At 36.4% G+C, this 19,097-nt stretch overlaps 2 protein-coding genes across 2 annotated transcripts; both read right to left on the reverse strand.

Annotated features, from left to right (window-relative positions):
* Nucleotides 1-3,568: 3,568 nt before the first annotated feature.
* LOC111231000 (CD48 antigen-like) lies at nucleotides 3,569-9,280 on the reverse strand. The gene is made up of 6 exons (XM_022757927.1): nucleotides 9,199-9,280; nucleotides 5,809-6,120; nucleotides 5,437-5,724; nucleotides 4,768-4,875; nucleotides 4,088-4,131; nucleotides 3,569-3,574 (listed from the first exon to the last, which is right to left on the reverse strand). Exons 1-6 carry the CDS (start codon nucleotides 9,254-9,256, stop codon nucleotides 3,569-3,571), a joined length of 816 nt encoding a protein of 271 aa, XP_022613648.1. The 5' UTR covers nucleotides 9,257-9,280.
* A 2,067-nt stretch (nucleotides 9,281-11,347) lies between these two features.
* LOC111231170 (SLAM family member 9-like) lies at nucleotides 11,348-18,618 on the reverse strand. The gene is made up of 6 exons (XM_022758194.1): nucleotides 18,544-18,618; nucleotides 15,330-15,638; nucleotides 14,967-15,233; nucleotides 14,079-14,162; nucleotides 12,103-12,146; nucleotides 11,348-11,694 (listed from the first exon to the last, which is right to left on the reverse strand). The coding sequence occupies exons 1-6, from the start codon at nucleotides 18,596-18,598 to the stop codon at nucleotides 11,461-11,463; spliced, it is 993 nt and encodes a 330-aa protein (XP_022613915.1). The 5' UTR covers nucleotides 18,599-18,618; the 3' UTR covers nucleotides 11,348-11,460.
* Between the last annotated feature and the right edge of the window lie 479 nt (nucleotides 18,619-19,097).

Genomic DNA, 19,097 nt, shown 5'->3' on the forward strand with positions numbered 1-19,097 from the left:
GCATGAGGTCATATTTACAATATCCTTGAAAAGATTTCACACATCTGTTTGGTGAATTCCATGTTCATTTGATCAAAACATAGATAATTCCCAATACTTTAAGCTTGTTTTAACCTTTGTTATAGGAAACACACTTGATACACTGAATGCACAACAAAATATGACACAGAAACTTAAAACATACAGTTACACTCCAGGAGTAACATCTCTGAGTTGAACTTTATTTTCCCAGTAAAATGTACGTTTCATATACTACCATTGATCCATACTTCAGAACATATACCAACTTTGCAGAACAGCCTTTTACAAGGAGCAAGTATTTGATTCTGAAAAGTTTTATTTTCAGTGGCATATTCTTTTAATATCTTTACAACAACAACAACGACATCCTACAAAATCAGAAAAAGTATTTTGTTTTAATAATTTGTTTCATGTTTCATCAAAAAAAGTTAATTCAAGTCTTTAGAAACAAGTATAAACTATATGTGTCTTACCGGGAAATAATTGAAATTATTACAGCTCCAAGCACTGTTATTGGTTATAATAATACAGTATTTACAATATAAATTGGATATAAATAGAAGAGATAGATATAGAGTTTCAGTGGGAGGAGTAATTCAAAAACTCATTTAGTTTCAGAAGTAAAAATCCTTTTCCTTTCCCCGAGAAATGTCATCAGTGATGCTGCAAATCGGGCTGCTCTATTACAGCTTGGATCATCATGAGGCTCTCCCACTTCAAACATCAGTCCAAATTATCAACAATTCCCTCAGAAAACACAATGACAATTTCAGCACACTGGGAAGGCTTATCTACCTCAGCGTACGGCTTTCTGGAAGAGTATTACCTTGGTCTCAGTGGATCCCCCATGGGTCCAGAGGGAGACCCTCAGAGGCGTAGGTGGAGTTTGGAGGAAGAACTGAAGCATCAAATACTCACAATATATGACTGTTAATGTAAATGTTGTTTCTTTGCAAAAAAAACTTTTAATATTCAATACAAATGCAAATTATTCTTGATTATCCATTGATTATACCCAATATTCAATAATCTCATTCTGTAAATAAAATGATTGTAAAGAGATTCCCCTGTTAAAAATGTCTGTGGATGTTGTTTTCTTGAAAAAATTACAAATAATATAACTTTCATTAATACACTATATGTAACAATGCATGAGGTCATATTTACAATATCCTTGAAAAGATTTCACACATCTGTTTGGTGAATTCCATGTTCATTTGATCAAAACATAGATAATTCCCAATACTTTAAGCTTGTTTTAACCTTTGTTATAGGAAACACACTTGATACACTGAATGCACAACAAAATATGACACAGAAACTTAAAACATACAGTTACACTCCAGGAGTAACATCTCTGAGTTGAACTTTATTTTCCCAGTAAAATGTACGTTTCATATACTACCATTGATCCATACATTCAGAACATATACCAACTTTGCAGAACAGCCTTTTACAAGGAGCAAGTATTTGATTCTGAAAAGTTTTATTTTCAGTGGCATATTCTTTTAATATCTTTACAACAACAACAACGACATCCTACAAATCAGAAAAAGTATTTTGTTTTAATAATTTGTTTCATGTTTCATCAAAAAAAGTTAATTCAAGTCTTTAGAAACAAGTATAAAACTATATGTGTCTTACCGGGAAATAATTGAAATTATTACAGCTCCAAGCACTGTTATTGGGTTATAATAATACACGTATTTACAATAATAAATTGGATATAAATAGAAGAGATAGATATAGAGTTTCAGTGGGAGGAGTAATTCAAAACTCATTTAGTTTCAGAAGTAAAAATCCTTTTCCTTCCCACAGAAATGTCACATGACTCAAAGTTGGCGCTCTTCTACAGCTTGGATCATCATGAGGCTCTCCCACTTCAAACATCAGTCCAAATTATCAACAATTCCCTCAGAAAACACAATGACAATTTCAGATCTTTTTTCAGGCCCTGGAAGGCTTATCTACCTCAGCGTACAGGCTTTCTGGAAGAGTATTACCTCTGGTCTCAGTGGATCCCATGGGTCCAGAGGGAGACCCTACCAAGGCGTAGGTGGAGTTTGGAGGAAGAACTGAAGCATCATTGGTTGGACTTTGCTCATGAGGTTGGGTTGTTTCAACCTGGAAAATAAATCACAGAAGATATTTTCGATAAAGTGCATTGGACATCTTTACATCACATTATGGTGCTATTATACTGTATTAACATATGAAGTAATCTCATTAACAATAGCTCATCTGTATCCTTCAAAACCACAAACATCTGTATCACTTATTACAAAGCGATATCCCTGTTTTTCATGACATCACAATGAACTTGTATTTTTATCTAAAATGCAAGAAATGGCTGTAAAACACATATTTAGGTTCATCAAGAGCAAAGTCAGGACAGGACAGGTCACTGTGTCTAAAAGATGCCCGAGTTAATTTCAAACAAATCTCTTGGCTGAGAAAAGAGCACAACACACTGTAACTTAAACACAAGCAAAAAGAGAGAGAATCTGCACCACTCTACACAACACATACAGTACATGGCATTTAGAAAAAGACACTGCAAATTATATTTTTCCTACTCCTCTTGATTTGATGACCAGAGTAGATGATAGAGTCGATTACATTTTTATTTTTTTGACTGAGCCACTTTGCTCTTGGATGTATTAGGGGAACTGTATACAGTGTTCCATGACGGTGCCTCATTTGTGCACATTTAAGGGCCTGTAGCACTCGTGTCTTTCTCTGGCTGAGCTGGCTGAATGCCTGCACACATGATTGGTACAAAATTAATATTCTAAAGCAGCTTTTCATGACATTTAAATTGGCTCTAATGTGACAATACTGCATGCTGTGTCACCAGCTTGGGCAACGCTTAAATACAAATTGGAAATCGCTACAAGTGCAGTATATGGAATAAAATTCATGGCTTATCTACCTCAGCATACGGGCTTTCTGGCAGAGTATTGCCTCTGGTCTCAGTGGATCCCATGGGTCCAGTGTGAGACCCTACCATGGAGTAGGTGGTGGTTGCATCGTTGGTTGGAGTCTGATTCACAGGTCGGTCATTTTCAACCTGGAAAATAAATCACAGAAGACGTTTTTGGCAAAGGTTGTTTGCGATATTTATGTCCCACTTCATTTGAATAGTGCTATCATGAACATATGAAGTAATCTCACTGTCACAGAGAAAATCACATGGAGAAAACGTGGTTCACAAAAACATTTAACACAAATAAGACACTGAGTGTGGATTTCTGTAGAGTCTTCTGCTCATAATAATCTGGTTCCCAATGAAGAGAAATTTCATTCACTGTATAAGAATACGCAGAGGCACAAAACCTTTGGCTCAGTATGAAGTCACATGTAGGTTACCTGGTGTAAGCCAATAACAGGCGAGCGAGGGAAGAAGAAAACACAGCTGCAAACATAGTGGAAGCAATGTGCCTAAAAGCCTTTGGCCTATTGTAAATGACGTAGTTGTTGTATTGACGTTATTGTCTCTTTAGACACTAGTGTGTGATTCTGATAGTTGCATGAGGAGTGTTGAGAACTATTCCTAACAAAGCAGCAAAACGATGAAAAAAAACTGTAACACAAGCAAACTGAGGCACATTCAACAACTGACAACACACATGCAGCACAAAGAAACATCCTGCAGTTTAAGTTGAATCATTTACAGACAAGACTTCGGTAGGGTGTTTTGGATAGGTGGATCACGCTGCATCTGGAAATTCATCAGGTTGATCCGGTGCAAACCTTTTGTTTGAGCACAAGCAAGCAGCAGGATCAGTGACAAACACATGTGGCAGGCAAGACCAAGCAGTAGTTGGTGTAGCAAGAGGTCACAGGTCATGTACAGCAAATAGACCACCTGTCAGGAAAATGCATATTGACTAGTGTGTGTAGGGGTAGCCAGCAGATCATATATGTAAAGCTCCAGTTTTTGAATTTGAAAACATTTCTTTATTTTGCCTGTTTCCTCATATCTGGTTTCTATTGTTTGATTGATCAAAGTCTGAAATTCTTTGTCTGGCAACTCTGGGAGGCAGATATGAAAAAAAAAACTTACCTCAGGATATGCATACACTGTATTTTCCATGTTCTTTCTTTTATCTGCAAGTCAGTAACAACAAATATGTTTTAACTTTATTTAATTTACACTTCATTTTGAGAGATTTCTACAGCTGAACTGCATTAATATTTACATTACTTGAGCTGCACCTACACTAAATTACTCCATCGTCACACAGCAGCACATTTTAAAAACTCATATTTGTGGGATTTGATATTTTTGTGATGTTGGTGAGAGTTTTTATCAAAACAGGTGTTTTGCCAAAGAGCAGTGCATGCAGATACCCCTCTCCTTCCCCCTGGGATCTAGCCTGGGGATGGTTAGAGTGAATGGGCCAAGGCATAAAGACCGCATCCATTGATTGTTTGTTTTTCTGCAATTCAGCTAACAGAATAATTTCTCAGAATAAGATGCAATGATCAACTACAAAACCAACATATGGCGCTTTAAGTTACAGAGGTTTGTCATAACATTGGCTACTCTGAACAACAACCCGTCCTGTATACCAGGCTATGTGAAAGGTCTAAGATATTGTCTATTACATAATTATTGTATTGCACTTCCAAATTTATGGGTATAGAAAATGAAACACACTGTGAGGATGGTGAATTCCGATGTATAATAAGGTTTTGGAGATTTAACTTTGGTATTAAGTTACAAAGCACACTCTGACTTACCTTTTCTTATTTTTAGATAACCAGCAGCAGCAGAACCACCTGCTGTGACAATTATGATCAAAACCCAAATAACAATAACATAACTATGGACATGGGTTCTTTCAGGATCTGTAATAAAAAACAAAAGCTAGATTAGAAATTTACAACTACTTAAAATCATCATGATGAGAATGTTCTACTGCAGCATTACATCTTGTGCTCTTGACAGATTATACTTTTAATTATATAAATGATCTGATCTGTTGTAAGAGAGAAAAAAAAAACCCTAATGGACGGAGGCAAATGTAAGTTAAAACTACCAACATTCCAAAACTCACTAAATGATTTAGTTTAAATGCACCTCCTCCTGCCTGGTTTAACAAGGCCGCTCTGTTGAGGTTCAGTTCTGCCAGTCAAAATATTACAGCAAAATAGAAAATTGCAAAAAAAAAAAAAAAACTGCCCTGCCTACCTTAATATATATACTGTATTATATAATATATATATTTCAAATGTATTTGTAATGGACACAATTTGTTTATCAATTCATCGAAAACATGATATATTTTAGTCCTTTCTGATGGGTGAGACCTTATTTACTTGGACAAAGTAAAAGTTTTATTTAAAAAATAAATCCTTAAATGCTCTAAATTTAACTCCAAACTGTGTCAAATTATTATAAAGACTTACCAGTGTGTCTGGGACAAAAGAGATCAATTATTTTACTGTCGTTGGTCCAGCTGACCTGGTTGCTATGGTTACAGATGATTAAGTCATTCAGCAGGTAGACATTGAGTGAAGCACCAGAGGTTGTGACCTTTGACCTCTCTCCTCCCTCCTGACTGCAGGTGTTGGTGTCACATGTAAAGGTGCTGTTGATGTGATGTGAGTCCTGTGTGCTGCAGGTCACAGTGAGGCTACAGGAGTCTGAGCTGTTAGACACAGAGTCTACTGTCATGGCAACTGGAGACACTGGATCTGAGGGGGAAAGTTTACATGAAGCGTTTCAGAAACATGGCAGCAGATTGTCTCTGTCAGTGTCTGGGATGTTAACAAACCTACCTTGAACTGTGACGCTGTATTCAGCTGGTTTTTTATCTCCTTGAGCACTTGTCACTCGTGCAATATAAACTCCACTGTCTGCCTCTTGTAGATTCTTCAGTTTCACAGAGAAATTTTTCACAGAAGCCTCAACCCTTCCAGTGTAAACATTAGAGACTGTTGGTTCTTTACCAGGTGAAAATGTTACTAAAGTGTTACTTTCATTGAATTTCCATTGAAAAATCAAAAAATCCTCAGGTACATCATCCGCCATGACCTCCAGCATTAAATCCTTCCCCTTCTGCACAAATACAGGAGTCACAGCACTGGAGCCTGTAAAACAACAAACACATGATACAACAGAAATCACAGACAGTACATGGTTCTTTGGTAAATACTGAATGCTACTCCATTTCTATTCTTCATGTCTGACACTTGGATCATCAGTTGAAAATGATGAAGCATCTTCATCTGATCATGGTTTAATAAGGGTTGGGAAATGTATTTACCACATCGTGCTGAAGGATAGAGGAGTGTAACAGGTGAAACTGACCCTGATGACAGTAACATGTTACTCATACTCCTTTCACCACTGCACTCTTCACTCTGTCCATTCAATTCTGTCTTCTGAAAAACCCTCTCACCCACATTACTGTTCCCAGGTTGCCACATTAATGCAATTTTATTATTATTATTATCATTATTATAGATACCATGTTTTTTTTTTCTTTCAATTTTGGTCTCACATAGATCAATCAAAATCTCATGCAGGGATCCCTTGAATTTATGATGAATATAGAATGACATCTTTTATAGTTTATAGTTATATCATTGGTGTTTATATATTTTGTTTCATAGTGTGAGGGAGCTGGGAGGCATCCCCCTCACTAAGGTGTAAAAACACACACAATGACTTTTTAAAGTTGGGAAAGCTTAAACAGGAAGTTCATTTCAACTAACCGCTCTCTCTTCGAGGTCTACTTCCGGGTGCGTGTTTCATGGAGTGCACACATGAGACTGCAGCTACAGCTGAAGCCAGTCATCTTGTTTGGCTGGACCAGGTGGTCAGACAGGAGAGAGGGTTTGTTATGTGCCTCATGTATCCTGTGTTAGGCTGTAGTCATGTTTATGTAAATAATGGCAATATTAAATTGTAAATATGTGTGTTAAAGGGAGTGGAAGTGGAGTGCCCTCCAGTGTATAAGCTCCATGCTGTGAAGTAGCAGCATTGTGTGTCAGAGAGAGGGGGTCAGGTTATGTCGCCTCTGTGGAGTCTGCTGTGCAGGGAAAAAGCTGCTTCTGTTGGCCACCAGCTACCTGATTGTAAGATGTGTGTCATGTTTTTGTAACCTCTTTGCACAAGTAAAGAAAAGAAAACTCAGAGCTCTGGAACAAAAAAAAATCCCTGTCTGATGCAGTTTTTCATCCATCACACGCCACACCCTAAACCTTCCAACTATATACTTATATATTTTAATGATTTTAGTCTTTGTTTATTTTAACATGCTGTATGCTGCCAAACTTGTTAGTGTCAAATCACTTGGTGGTAAAACATTTTCTATCTTACCGGGAGAAACGACAAGTTCACCATGACAACTTTACAATGTGATAATATGACATGTTTTCAAGTCGTCCAAAAAAAAGTAAATAAATACTGACTACTGACCAATTTCATATTGACCTGTCATTGAAAGGTTCTTGAGAAATGAGTTTATTTACTAAGTTCACATAATTTGTCCTTGTGAAACTTTCTGTGTAGGAAGAACAGCTCAATACTTCAGTCTCAACCCTAACCCACCAATACAGCTTTAAATATATTGTGTAGGTGCAGTAAAATCACAATTAACAAGTGAATGTTACAATATCTTACAGTATTATTTAAATTGTAAATTTACAGTAAATAATTGGCTAATAATTGCATTACTTTCACAGCAATTCACTGTAGATATTTTCACAGCAATTTACTGTAATTATTTCACAGTAGTAAGTAGTAGCAGTAAGTCCACAGCTAAATACTGCTTTATCACAGTAATTCCATGGGCATGGCAACTGTGAACTTACGGTAAAGTGTTGTAGTTTTATTGTAAATTACTGTGAAATAATTACAGTAAATTACTGTGAAAATATTTACAGTGAATTACTGTGAAAGTAATGCAATTATTAGCCAATTACTTACTGTAAATTTACAGTGAAAATTCTTAGAGTGTAGAGGTCCCTCCCTGAACAGCTTGAATGAATATAAAGCCACAGTAACAAATAACATTATTGAATTTGTTTATACATTTTACATCAGGTAACTTTCCATTGAATTGTCTCCTGATAACAAGCGTGCGTAAAGTCTCGCTTCCAGGAGGAACAGACTCAGCACATCATATCAAAATAAGAAAATGTGTCCACTACACCTTGTTAGCATTTAAGTCCATGCAGCTTTACTAAATATTTTGTACATTTTTTTTCTGCTTTTCTTTGAGCTGTGTTTCCTGTAGGGTGTAGGTAACTTCGCTTTGTGGAATTGTTTGTGATTATTTCATGCAACCATCCATTCTCTGTAGATACTTACTCTGTACAGAAGAACGTAAGAGAAACATGCAAACTCCTGTAGTTCTTTCAAATTATTTAATGGAACAAGCTTTTAGCTTTCTTCTATGTAACTATTACCAATATCTTTTCCAAGCTAAGAAAATTCTCATATGAATTATTATTGTTACTGTCAGACATTTTGGCATGTAAGCAGTATAGCGTCCATACCACACACCTGCAGAGAAGTGAGTTATTCAAGATTACTGTAGAATGACACTGCTTGCTACAATCAGTGAAATAATGATCATTAAGAGGTTCAAATTCACTGATCAAATAAAGGAAGTGAGTTTTCTTTTATACAGGTTTCTACTCACTAGTTTTTCTATGGAAAAATATATTTCCATGAAGTACAACTGAGCATCATACATTTATTTCAATATCTGCCTGACTTACAATAAATCCCTTATTTGTTTGTGTCAGATCACGTGGCTGTAAACAGTTTTCTATCTTACTGGGAGAAACAATGTTTATCAAACAAGTTCACCATATTTTGTACATTTTATTTCTGTTCTTCTTTGAGCTGTGTTTCCTGCAGGGTGCTTTCCAAATAAAGTTTAATAAAGTTCATCTTTATCCTTTTCTTATTATTACTTTTGGGTATATGTTCCCATTTTACAATTTTTATACTCCAGTATTCTTGTTTTTTCAGCTTGACAGCTATTACTACATTTCATTTTCTTCTAATTTAGTTTCTTCCTCACCTGCGCTCCCTTAGTCTCATTTCATGTCTTTTACCACGATGTTTCAGTGCTGAAGTGAAACAACCAGAATTTAAAGATAAAAGGAGGCAATCCAAAATTTGAAATATTAGTAGAGATAAATAGGTTTTACCTTCCATCTGACACGAACACACCAGTAAAACAGCATATATCAATAAAATACGTCCCATTCTGACACATACTCCACACGAAACGAACTTATATGAGGAAGTGAAGTGCCCGAACACCAACTTCCTATATCGTGCCCTCCACCAACACCGTTCTTCACATGCTTCACACACTCTAATCATAACAGAATTATTCACCCACAAGCACAGAAACAGTTATATATCATTTTTTATTATCAGAGATTATTTAAAATATATTATGGTATTTCCATTGTGTTTCAACAAAGAGGACTAACTAGTTATGTTAACTGTACCTGTCACCTCACATGTCGGGGGGGGGGGGGGGGGGGGGGGGGGGGGCTGATTGCAGCACTTTCAGAGAATCTCTTGATAGTTTACTTTCACTGACATAACATGTTCTTGCTTAAGGGTTAGGGCTGTTTTTGCAGCATGCATTTTATTTTTGTTGATGACAACGTTGGAGCACATTTACCAACCAGTGTCTGTGGCCACAAAGGCGCAGCCTCACTACAGCCTGCTCAGCCTTTTGTCACAGACGTCCAGAGCTGCAGTGATAAAGCAACATCCACTGAGTAAGGTTGTTACCTTTTTTTTTCTACCTCAAAGTGTCAAAATGTCCGCAAACGTCGTACAATTCTCCCTGTCAAGAAAGTAAAAGATAATTGTGAATAGTTTTCTGCCGTTTAGAAGTGTTATAACAAAGTCAGAATCAAGACTTTTTTAAAGATAAGACCATTCTCTAAATTCACTGTTTTTGTTGTTTGTGCCAAACTGTTGCAAAGACACACTACGAACTACATTGTTTTTCAGAACCTGCATTGATATTACTGTAATCCTGAGAGTAGCACAAAAGCAGTTCATGAGAGGCTGCAGAGCAAGAAGAGCGGGAAGATGTTCAAAACGAAGGCAACATCAGTGAATCTGCATGTCTGCACACTCTTCAAGAAGCTCAGTGACTTCAAGTAGGACTTTGTTTGATCTGTCACACACACACACACACACACACACACACACACACACATGCATTTACTCACTCACTCACTAGTAGTAGTAGTAGCAGTAGCAGCAGTAGTAATAATAGTAGTAGTAGCAGTAGCAGTAGTAGTAATAGTACTATAGTAACATTCATTAACTAGAAAATTCCAGGGAAATTTTGAGTGCCACGGGGGCTACTGCCGGGATGAGTACATGATTTATTTCCAGTGTTCAGAAGTCACCCTGATCATATTCTGGTTTTGAGAAATGTCTTGATATAAAATACTCTGATATAAAACAATGTCACATCCCTCCATCATGTATTATGTGGGAAATATCTCATATTCTGTGTTGTTTTTTTTAATAAAACAAGAGGCAACATGTCTTCAAACTGGCATTTAAAGGGTTAAAATCCTGAAAACTAATAAACATTTGGTAGGTTTGAGCAGAACTGAAGTGGTTTAAGAGATGTATGCAAAAAAAAGCAGAACAAAATATTGATATATGATGATTTTATAGCATTTTCTTTGTGTGTCCTTTTTTGGACGCGAGGAACCCCAGAGGGTACAAAATGTGTTACCAGTGTATAATAGACCTGTAACAGTAACTGACATTAGATTTTAAGAATATGTCAAAAAAGACACTTTCTTGCAGAAATCCAATCCTTCAGCTGTAACACAGCCAAAATGATCAGCAAATCAAAAAAGAAAAGTGAAGAAAATGTCCAAAAAAGGACAGAGGGACCCCTGAGGGTTAATAAATCCCATGAACCGCTATTTAAATTACCACTATTATGTTTTTTTCGGTGCTAAATTTAACATTACTGGGGAGGAGAGCAACGCGACTAGAAGTGACAGCGAGAGAGGGCTAGTAGCTTCTCTCCTCTGTCTCAGCGGAGACCGTCACAACTTCATTCACTCATTTAACAAAACAAAAAGAAAAGCAACAAAGGAAGCAGTAAATGGACTTACATATTTAAGACCTAACTAAATGTAATTTAAGACCTAACATGTGGCTAATGTAAAGCTAGCGGAGCTTGGAGAGTTGGTTATCTGGTTGCTCTCTTCCTCTCTACACTCGTATTTGCATCTCAAAACACACAATGAACAAAGAATTATTTATTTTTTATATACAATTGATTTATTTTGTGATAGCACACACACACACACACACACACACATACACATATATACATATGTACACACACACACACATATGTATATGTACCCTCGCTGAGCCAAAATGCAGTCTAAGCATCCAGCGGTATAGTCCTATATCATCGTTTCATCAGCTTTAGGCGTTGTTTGCTTGGGGGGGGATCTGGCGTTGGATTTGTTAGCTCTTTTGACCTCAGCATACACAGTCTCTGGCAAGTTGGTGGTTTTGTACCCAGTGGATTCCACAGGTGTGGTGTGAAACTTCACCAACGCATAGGTGGAGGTTGGAGAACAACCTGAAGCATCTTCTGTAGGACTCTGACTCTGAGTTTGTGCTGGACTGATGCTCTAGGAAGAAAAATCACACAGTCTTGTTAGAAAACACATATAACCAAACCTGCACGTTTGGGTAGATATAAACAGCAACATGTACATGTGTCAGGTGCTGCAGGAACACACAGCAGGATCAGTGACAGCAGACTGGGTGAAGCAGTTAGTGTAGCAAGGAGGCGGAGGGATTTCAGATAGACTGCCTAGTCCTGAATATAGAGTTGGAGTTAGAGTGGATAAATTAAGGCTGGATTTCTCTTGCACTTGAACTAACACAAAGCTCTTCATTTTGAGCTCATTTCTTTTTTTCACCTCCTCCTTACAATCAGGTTTCCATCATTAAATTATTCACAATGTGAAATTCTGTTCCTCAGTTTGACTGGCAAAGTTGGACGAGATTTTTTTAAAACAAAACTTGACGCTTACCTGAGGAACTGCATATACTGTATTTTGGCGGTTCTTTCTTCTACCTGTAGGTCAGTCATAAAAACATATGTTGATTTCCTTAAAATTTGAATTTTTCTCAGAAGCTTTAGTTTCTTTTTGAAGTGTTAAAGTTCCCTCTTCTGCAAAGTCTCATTTTTTGTAATAAAGGAAGAAAATATTTTGAGCTGTTCCCACACAGAGCAGCTTGAGTTTTAATAGGGACAACAATGGCTCCAGACATTATGTGTCCGCTTTATCTCAACACACCCGAAGTGACAGAAGTTTGTTACAACCCTGCTTGTTCAGTATATAGTAAATCTTTACACAGTATGGCTTTGTTACAGGGTTCATTTTCTTATGTCCAATCTAAATTAGAAAACATCCCTTTTTGCAGTCAAAGTGATTTTTCACTGTTTTATGTAAAGAAAAAAATGTTTTTGGAGACATGTCCAAAATGTCCCTTCTGTGAGTAGGCTAATTTGTGTGAGAAGAATGCTAGGTTAGCAACTTGTTTTTATGCCTCCGCACTGTGACAGCCAGAGTCGGGGGAATATTGTTTTTGAGTTGTCCATCCATCCACATGTCTGTCTGTACGTCCATCCCATTACGCCTTGAAAGAACTTCTCCAAATTTGGCATAAGCATCCACATTCTCAAGAATGAACTGATTAGATTTTGGTGGTCAAAGGTCAAAGGTCAAGGTCACTGTGACCTCAAAAAACACTTTGTAGCCATTACTCAAGACTTCACACAGCAATTATGACAAAATTTCACACAAATGGTTAATATTTTATATGACTTCAGATAAACAGGGATGTAGGCTGAAACTAGTCTGAGTGACGGAGGCAGGCAACCATGAGGCGGTAATTCTAGTTTGTAGCTTGCATCAGTGTGTGTTGGTAGAGGATGAGAAGGAGCACTGCAGCCTGACATAATGTTATCTCACTACTGAGCATCTGAAATGACTGACCTTGGCTTTCTCTGGTGCGTTTTTGAACTGTTCAAACTGCTTCAGCCCATGAGCTACTGTAACCATGTTAGTAAAGCCACTTTTTCAAAGACAGGATCAGCAGAGGATTTTTACATTTACATTCACTCATTTGGTTTTTATCCAAAGTGACTTACAGGTGAGGGACAACACTAAAGCTTCAGTGCAGTAGGAAACCTTGGTGGAGGTGTTAGAGGAGGAGGTGTTCTCGGCAGAGATGAGTCTTCAAGAGATTCTTGAAGATAGAGAGGGACACCCCTGGTCTGATAGTACTTACTTTTATCTATTCATTTAACTGTTCATTGAACATTAAAGTCTATGTTTTTTCTATCATTTCTCCATAAATGTTTTTAAAGCCTTCACAGTACCAGTATATGATTTTGGGTGAGGAGAAATAGAAAATATATTTACTAAAGTTCAATTCAATTGAATATTTTTGGTCTAAAGGCAAGTCATATGTAGTGAAACAAAAGTTAAATGAATCTGATTTATTTAGTATCAATAAACAAACAATGGAGCTCTAAAACTAGAAACACTATCTTGATTCAGGTTAGTAAGGTTTATTCATACAACAAAAAGGCACGTAAAATTTAAGATGGAAAGATTTTTGAAAAGAAAGGAAAGACAAACTGTCAGATGCTCATCAAGCTGATACATGAGTCAAATGCAAAATACTGTATGACATCTATATTACTCTCAAGCTCAGGGTATTTTTCATTTTCACTACTGAATTTTTTTTTTTTTTTTATAAACATGCTATCCATGCTCTTGATAATGTTATTTGCAAAGGGAGGCATTAGAGAAACCCAAATAGTAACCTATGGTAACCTAAGGCCAAAAAAATGTAATTTAAATCACCTTATTTTGAATCTCTTTTTTACGCAACAGATCTGTGTATAGCAAAATATGCTCTGCTGCTTTGTTGGATTTCCATGTGCTAAAAATTAAGAAGATTTTTACTGTATTGTTCCTTGCACACTAGGACTTACATTTTCTGATGATGCAAACAGAGGCAATCAGTCCAACAATCACAACAGCAGTCACAGCTGAAATGATGGTGGTTTTATTAGGAACTGTAAAGAAATAAAGAAAACTTTATCAGAAATACTGACATATAATTGCAGTTTTAATTTCACAAATATTTGTGGAAGAAAAGTGTTCTGAAAGCAGAAATAATCTCTCCATTTGAGTCTCAAAGTCCCTATAGATTCATAACTTGTTAGATCACCCAAAGACTACTTTTCAAAGGGGAATAGCAGTAAATCTTTTTCTGACCAGTAGGAAAATATAGTGTGTTGACTCCCACAGTATTTGGTGACATATCTACTGTATAGGTAATGACGAGTTGCACCTGACAATGAGCATTACAAAACTTCCCATACACAATGTAAACCCCTTCTTCTGTTTTTAGTGTGAGTGGAATTGGTTGGCTACTGCAAATACAGTATATTTATGAGCAAAATGGCATATGAAGTTCTTTAAAAAGTCAGTGGGTATTTTCCTTGGGAAATAGCTGAAAACTCTTCATGAGGCTGCATTATTGCATTATACAAAGGATAAGTGAATAATCAAGCCCTGCATTACTAAGTGGAAGAAAAGTGTACCCCAGCCACACCATGATACGTCTACAAAGGTGTGTACTAAAGTGTTGGGAGTATAATTCACATCTGACATTTCAGGTAAATGGAAGCAGATAAAAGCTTCAATCAAATGCGCAACTTTTACAAATTATGTTTTTTTTCATGGCTCCACTCAAAACTCCACTTTAAATGAACCAGTTAGCACCAGAGATCTCTTCGTGTGAAATGTTTGAATGCTTATGAGTAACTTCAAACTGTCAATCACTGTCTGTATGTCTTTATGCTTTTTAATCTTACCTGGATGTGGCCCACAGAGAAAACTAATCTTCTCCCCTTTGTGTTTCCAGCTCACTTGGTTACTATGGTTACAGATGACAACGCTTTGTTGCAGGTACACATTAATAGACGCAGTGTAGGTTGTGGCTTCCTCTCCTCCCTCCTGAGAGCAGGACTGTTCGTCACATCTAAAAGTCTTGCTAATGTTGGAGCCCTTTGGCCTGCAAGTCACAGTAAGGTTGCAAGAGTTGCTGGAGTTCACTTTCAAATAAACTGGAGACACAGGCTCTGGAAAAAAAAATCAATCAAAATCAGGTGTGAAAGGTTTTAAAAACAGGGTAATAGTAGGTATGAACATTCAAACAAAAAAAAAAAGAAACCTACTTTGGACAATGAGCTTGTATTCAGCTACCATTTGGTCTTTTCCCGCAGACTCTACTGCAGTATAATAGCCACTGTCGTTTGTTTGTAGATTCTTGAGTAGCAAAGAGTGATTTTGTGCAAAAATCTTAACCCTTCCCTCATACATGTCAAAGATGATTGGATCCACTTTATAAGCTAATTTTCCTACATTGTAAGTTTTATTAAATTTCCAGAAAAAATCTGTCTTTTTGTTGAGTTGAACAGCAGTCTTGACATCCAGAAGTGCATCGTTTCCCTGCTGCACATACAGAGTAGGCACAGTACTGGACCCTAAAAAAAAAGAGTACAGTTGTCAAAATCATGTGTGCTTATTAAGTGAATAGTAAATAAACATATATACTAGAAATGAATTACTTTGGTAGTTAATTCTTGTTTCATCTTTTATCATTTGCTTATAAATTCATTTCAGAAAGGAATCAATAAATGGTTGTCACACAGTTTTTGTTGCAGAGTACATATTTCTAGCAGAGTGCCACATGAGATCTGTTGTAGATGTTTTCTTTTGGAGATAGCTCTTGCATTAAGTTTTTTATGAGAAGCCACCTAGGCCAAAATTGAATACTTAATTTTTACATACATATATACCAGTACTAAGCATTTGCACATTCATGCATACTATTATGCATATACATACATATATACATGCATATACACACATACAGTTATACATGTACATACATACATTCATACACATGAATGAGGGTATATGTGTGTAAGAATGCATGTATGTATGTGCTTGAGTACATAGACATACATAGACGCTTCAGTTGCTGTGATACATCAACGTTGCCACCATATTGGACCGAGCAAAACTGTCCCGTAAAGAAATAGGAATAAACGGAGCATCTGCAGGTTTTCTGGATAAAAAGCTCTATAACGTTTATATTGTATTTCTCAACCAATTTCAATTAGTCTTTTTATATTCAAGGGTTTATCATCTAATTGGAGTAAAAATAAAAGTTTGGTCACCAATTAATTAGAGTCATGACAGTTTAGGCTGTACTCATTGTTTTCCATAAGGAGGAGTGTGTATTAATGTTAGATTTAGGTGGAAAATTGAAATCGGTTAAGAAATATAAACGTTATAACGCTTTATATCCAGAAAACTGCAGCTCCTCCATTTACTTGTGCTTGATTACAGGGCAGCTTTCCCTGGACCAATATGGCAGCGGCATTGACGTACAATCCAGCAGCCAATGCAGCATCTATTTATATATGTCTATGCTTAAGTATGTATGTATCCACCACACTTGGAAGTTGCTACCAGTTCGTGGCACACAACCACCAATAAACATAAAAAAAGGAGTTAAGACACAGGTGGAGGCAAAATGCAATATGGCGGTCAACAATGCAGCTCAGGCTGAAGCTGTCTCTTTGCTGCAGACTCTGTTTGCTAGGGATCGAAAATAAATTCATTTTACAATGTGCTACTTTGGCTCTGGTGCAGCTGCCTGTCCCTGTCTGTAGTCAGTAGTCTTACAATGTCTGCCATCCTCGCCCTAGCACTACAGAAGAGAAGAAAATGGACACACCCACAAGGACTTTCCCAATAGATGACAAAGAAAACCAACCTAAACATCATAGACCTGCTGCTGACCTATTAAGTATTATATTTAGCAGGCCAATTTCTGAAGCTTTGGCTTCAATAGTACACATTAATTTCTATTAAGTAAAACACAGGTGAAATCACCTGAACAGTAATGTAAAATCCAAGTGGGCTCCCACACATTTCAGATTTCACTCTACCATCTCGATTCACTACATAGAACTGAATTCACTGTGCTCCCTAAAAAGTACTTTTTTACAACTTAAATAAATGAGGTAAAATTTAAAAATTGTGTTTTGTATGTTGAATGAGCACAGTAATATGCTGAGCTGAACACATCACAACCAATTAAAGATATTTAATGGATGATGTGATAGACTGCTTATCAGTATTAATACAGCAATGCCCTCTGGAAAGTGTCCATCATAGGGATAGAAACAAATTAAATATGAATGATACTCTAGTCTTTCTTTGATTTGCACAAAATACAGATGCTGCTTCTTCCATGAACTGCTACATTGCAACTAAAATCAATATCACAAGTACTGTCAATGAAGAGATTAGTGTGCATAAATGTTCAGCCTTCACCCCTCACAATAGGTGAGAAACAGGAAGACTGTTGAACCGCTGTAAAACCACGGATATGTTGTAACAAGTCAGAGTTTAACAGAAAAAAATACAGAGATAAAGAGAAAGAAGTGAGAAGATCTTTCAAAAGAACTTCATTAGTTTTCTAATGAGTTCTTCATTGTAGATTTAGATTTACAGTTTTGCAACAGAGTCATTCGTTATCTTTAGCTAATCGCTGTCACAAATTGCTTCGCTGTCAATAAACTCTTTCAGGAGATTAGAGTCAAAAATCAAATAGAGAAGCTTTTAGAAACCTGGTGGCAGTTTACATTCAGTAATTAAAAACTATTACTTGGTGGACATAATAGACTGGTTCTAGACCTCTGAATCACCATCTCCATTTCTGATGTGCGCAAAGATTTGATAGTATTCAAGTTTTACTAGTTTTTGGCCAACAAAATCAATCAATCAATTCAAGCATTTCAATATAATTAAACAGCTAGAATCTAAAGATCTAAAGATTCAAACAGATATTATCTAGAGTAAATGGTAAACGATGTATTGAAATTCAAAGCCAAAAGTAAAGGAACTAGAATTGAGGAGAAGAACTCAAAGATGCCTAACCCGCTGAATTTGTAACTTTAATAACATGAAAGGTATAGGTATAGGAAAGGTTTTTATATTTGTGTCTGGATCCACATTTTCGTCCAAGTGCAGATAATACTGAATAATCATGTGGCTTATCGTCGTCATCAATCCGGAAACAGTTATGAACACCTAAATTTTAGTCTATTAGTAATAACTGACATAACTATGTATCTAAGCATATCTCATTAAATTGTATAGTTTTAGATTATTAGAATCACTATTGAAGTAATTTACAACAAGCACATTACAGAAAATCATATACATTTTTCAATATATATCAATTAATTTGTTCTGATGAAACATTAATTCATATCACCTCCTGAAATATACTGTATATACATACTGTGATTTTTTTTATCCAACTTACTTAAACAACACAAACACAAAACAAAAAAAAAATCAACTTTTTACCTTTTGTGTGAAATGGACACAACAGAAAAGCGGAAAAGAGAAGTACGAGAGCCATTCTGTAAAATGTGTCACATGAGGAAGTGGTGCGAATATTTGAGCACTGCCTGTATTCTGGCTTCTACATATACTCTAACAGCTTTCATTTAAATTACTTCTGCAAAAGAAACAATTCCAGTTTTCCAGAACATCCACCAGCTTCACCTGAAGTTAATCAGACCCTGCTCTACTTTGCCGGTACTTTTAGCAGAAAACCCATGTTCACAATGTTAACATAGCGACACTTTAGAAATGTTGAGGCAATACAGATACATTACAGTCCTATCTGTGAGCATACAGATGCGGTGACAGTAGGCCTCAATTACAGCTGAGTCTGACAAAATACAGGTGCATCTCAATAAATTACAATATCATGGAAAAGTTCATTTATTTCAGTAATTCAATTCAAAAAGTGAAACTCATATATTATATAGATTCATGACACACAGAGTGAGATATTTCAAGCCTTTATTTCTTTTAATTTTGATGATTATGGCTTACAGCTAATAAAAACCCAA

This window comes from Seriola dumerili, unplaced genomic scaffold, assembly GCF_002260705.1.
Source record: "Seriola dumerili isolate Sdu_G_001 unplaced genomic scaffold, Sdu_1.0 BDQW01000291.1, whole genome shotgun sequence".
In the NCBI taxonomy this organism is placed as follows: Eukaryota; Metazoa; Chordata; class Actinopteri; order Carangiformes; family Carangidae; genus Seriola; species Seriola dumerili.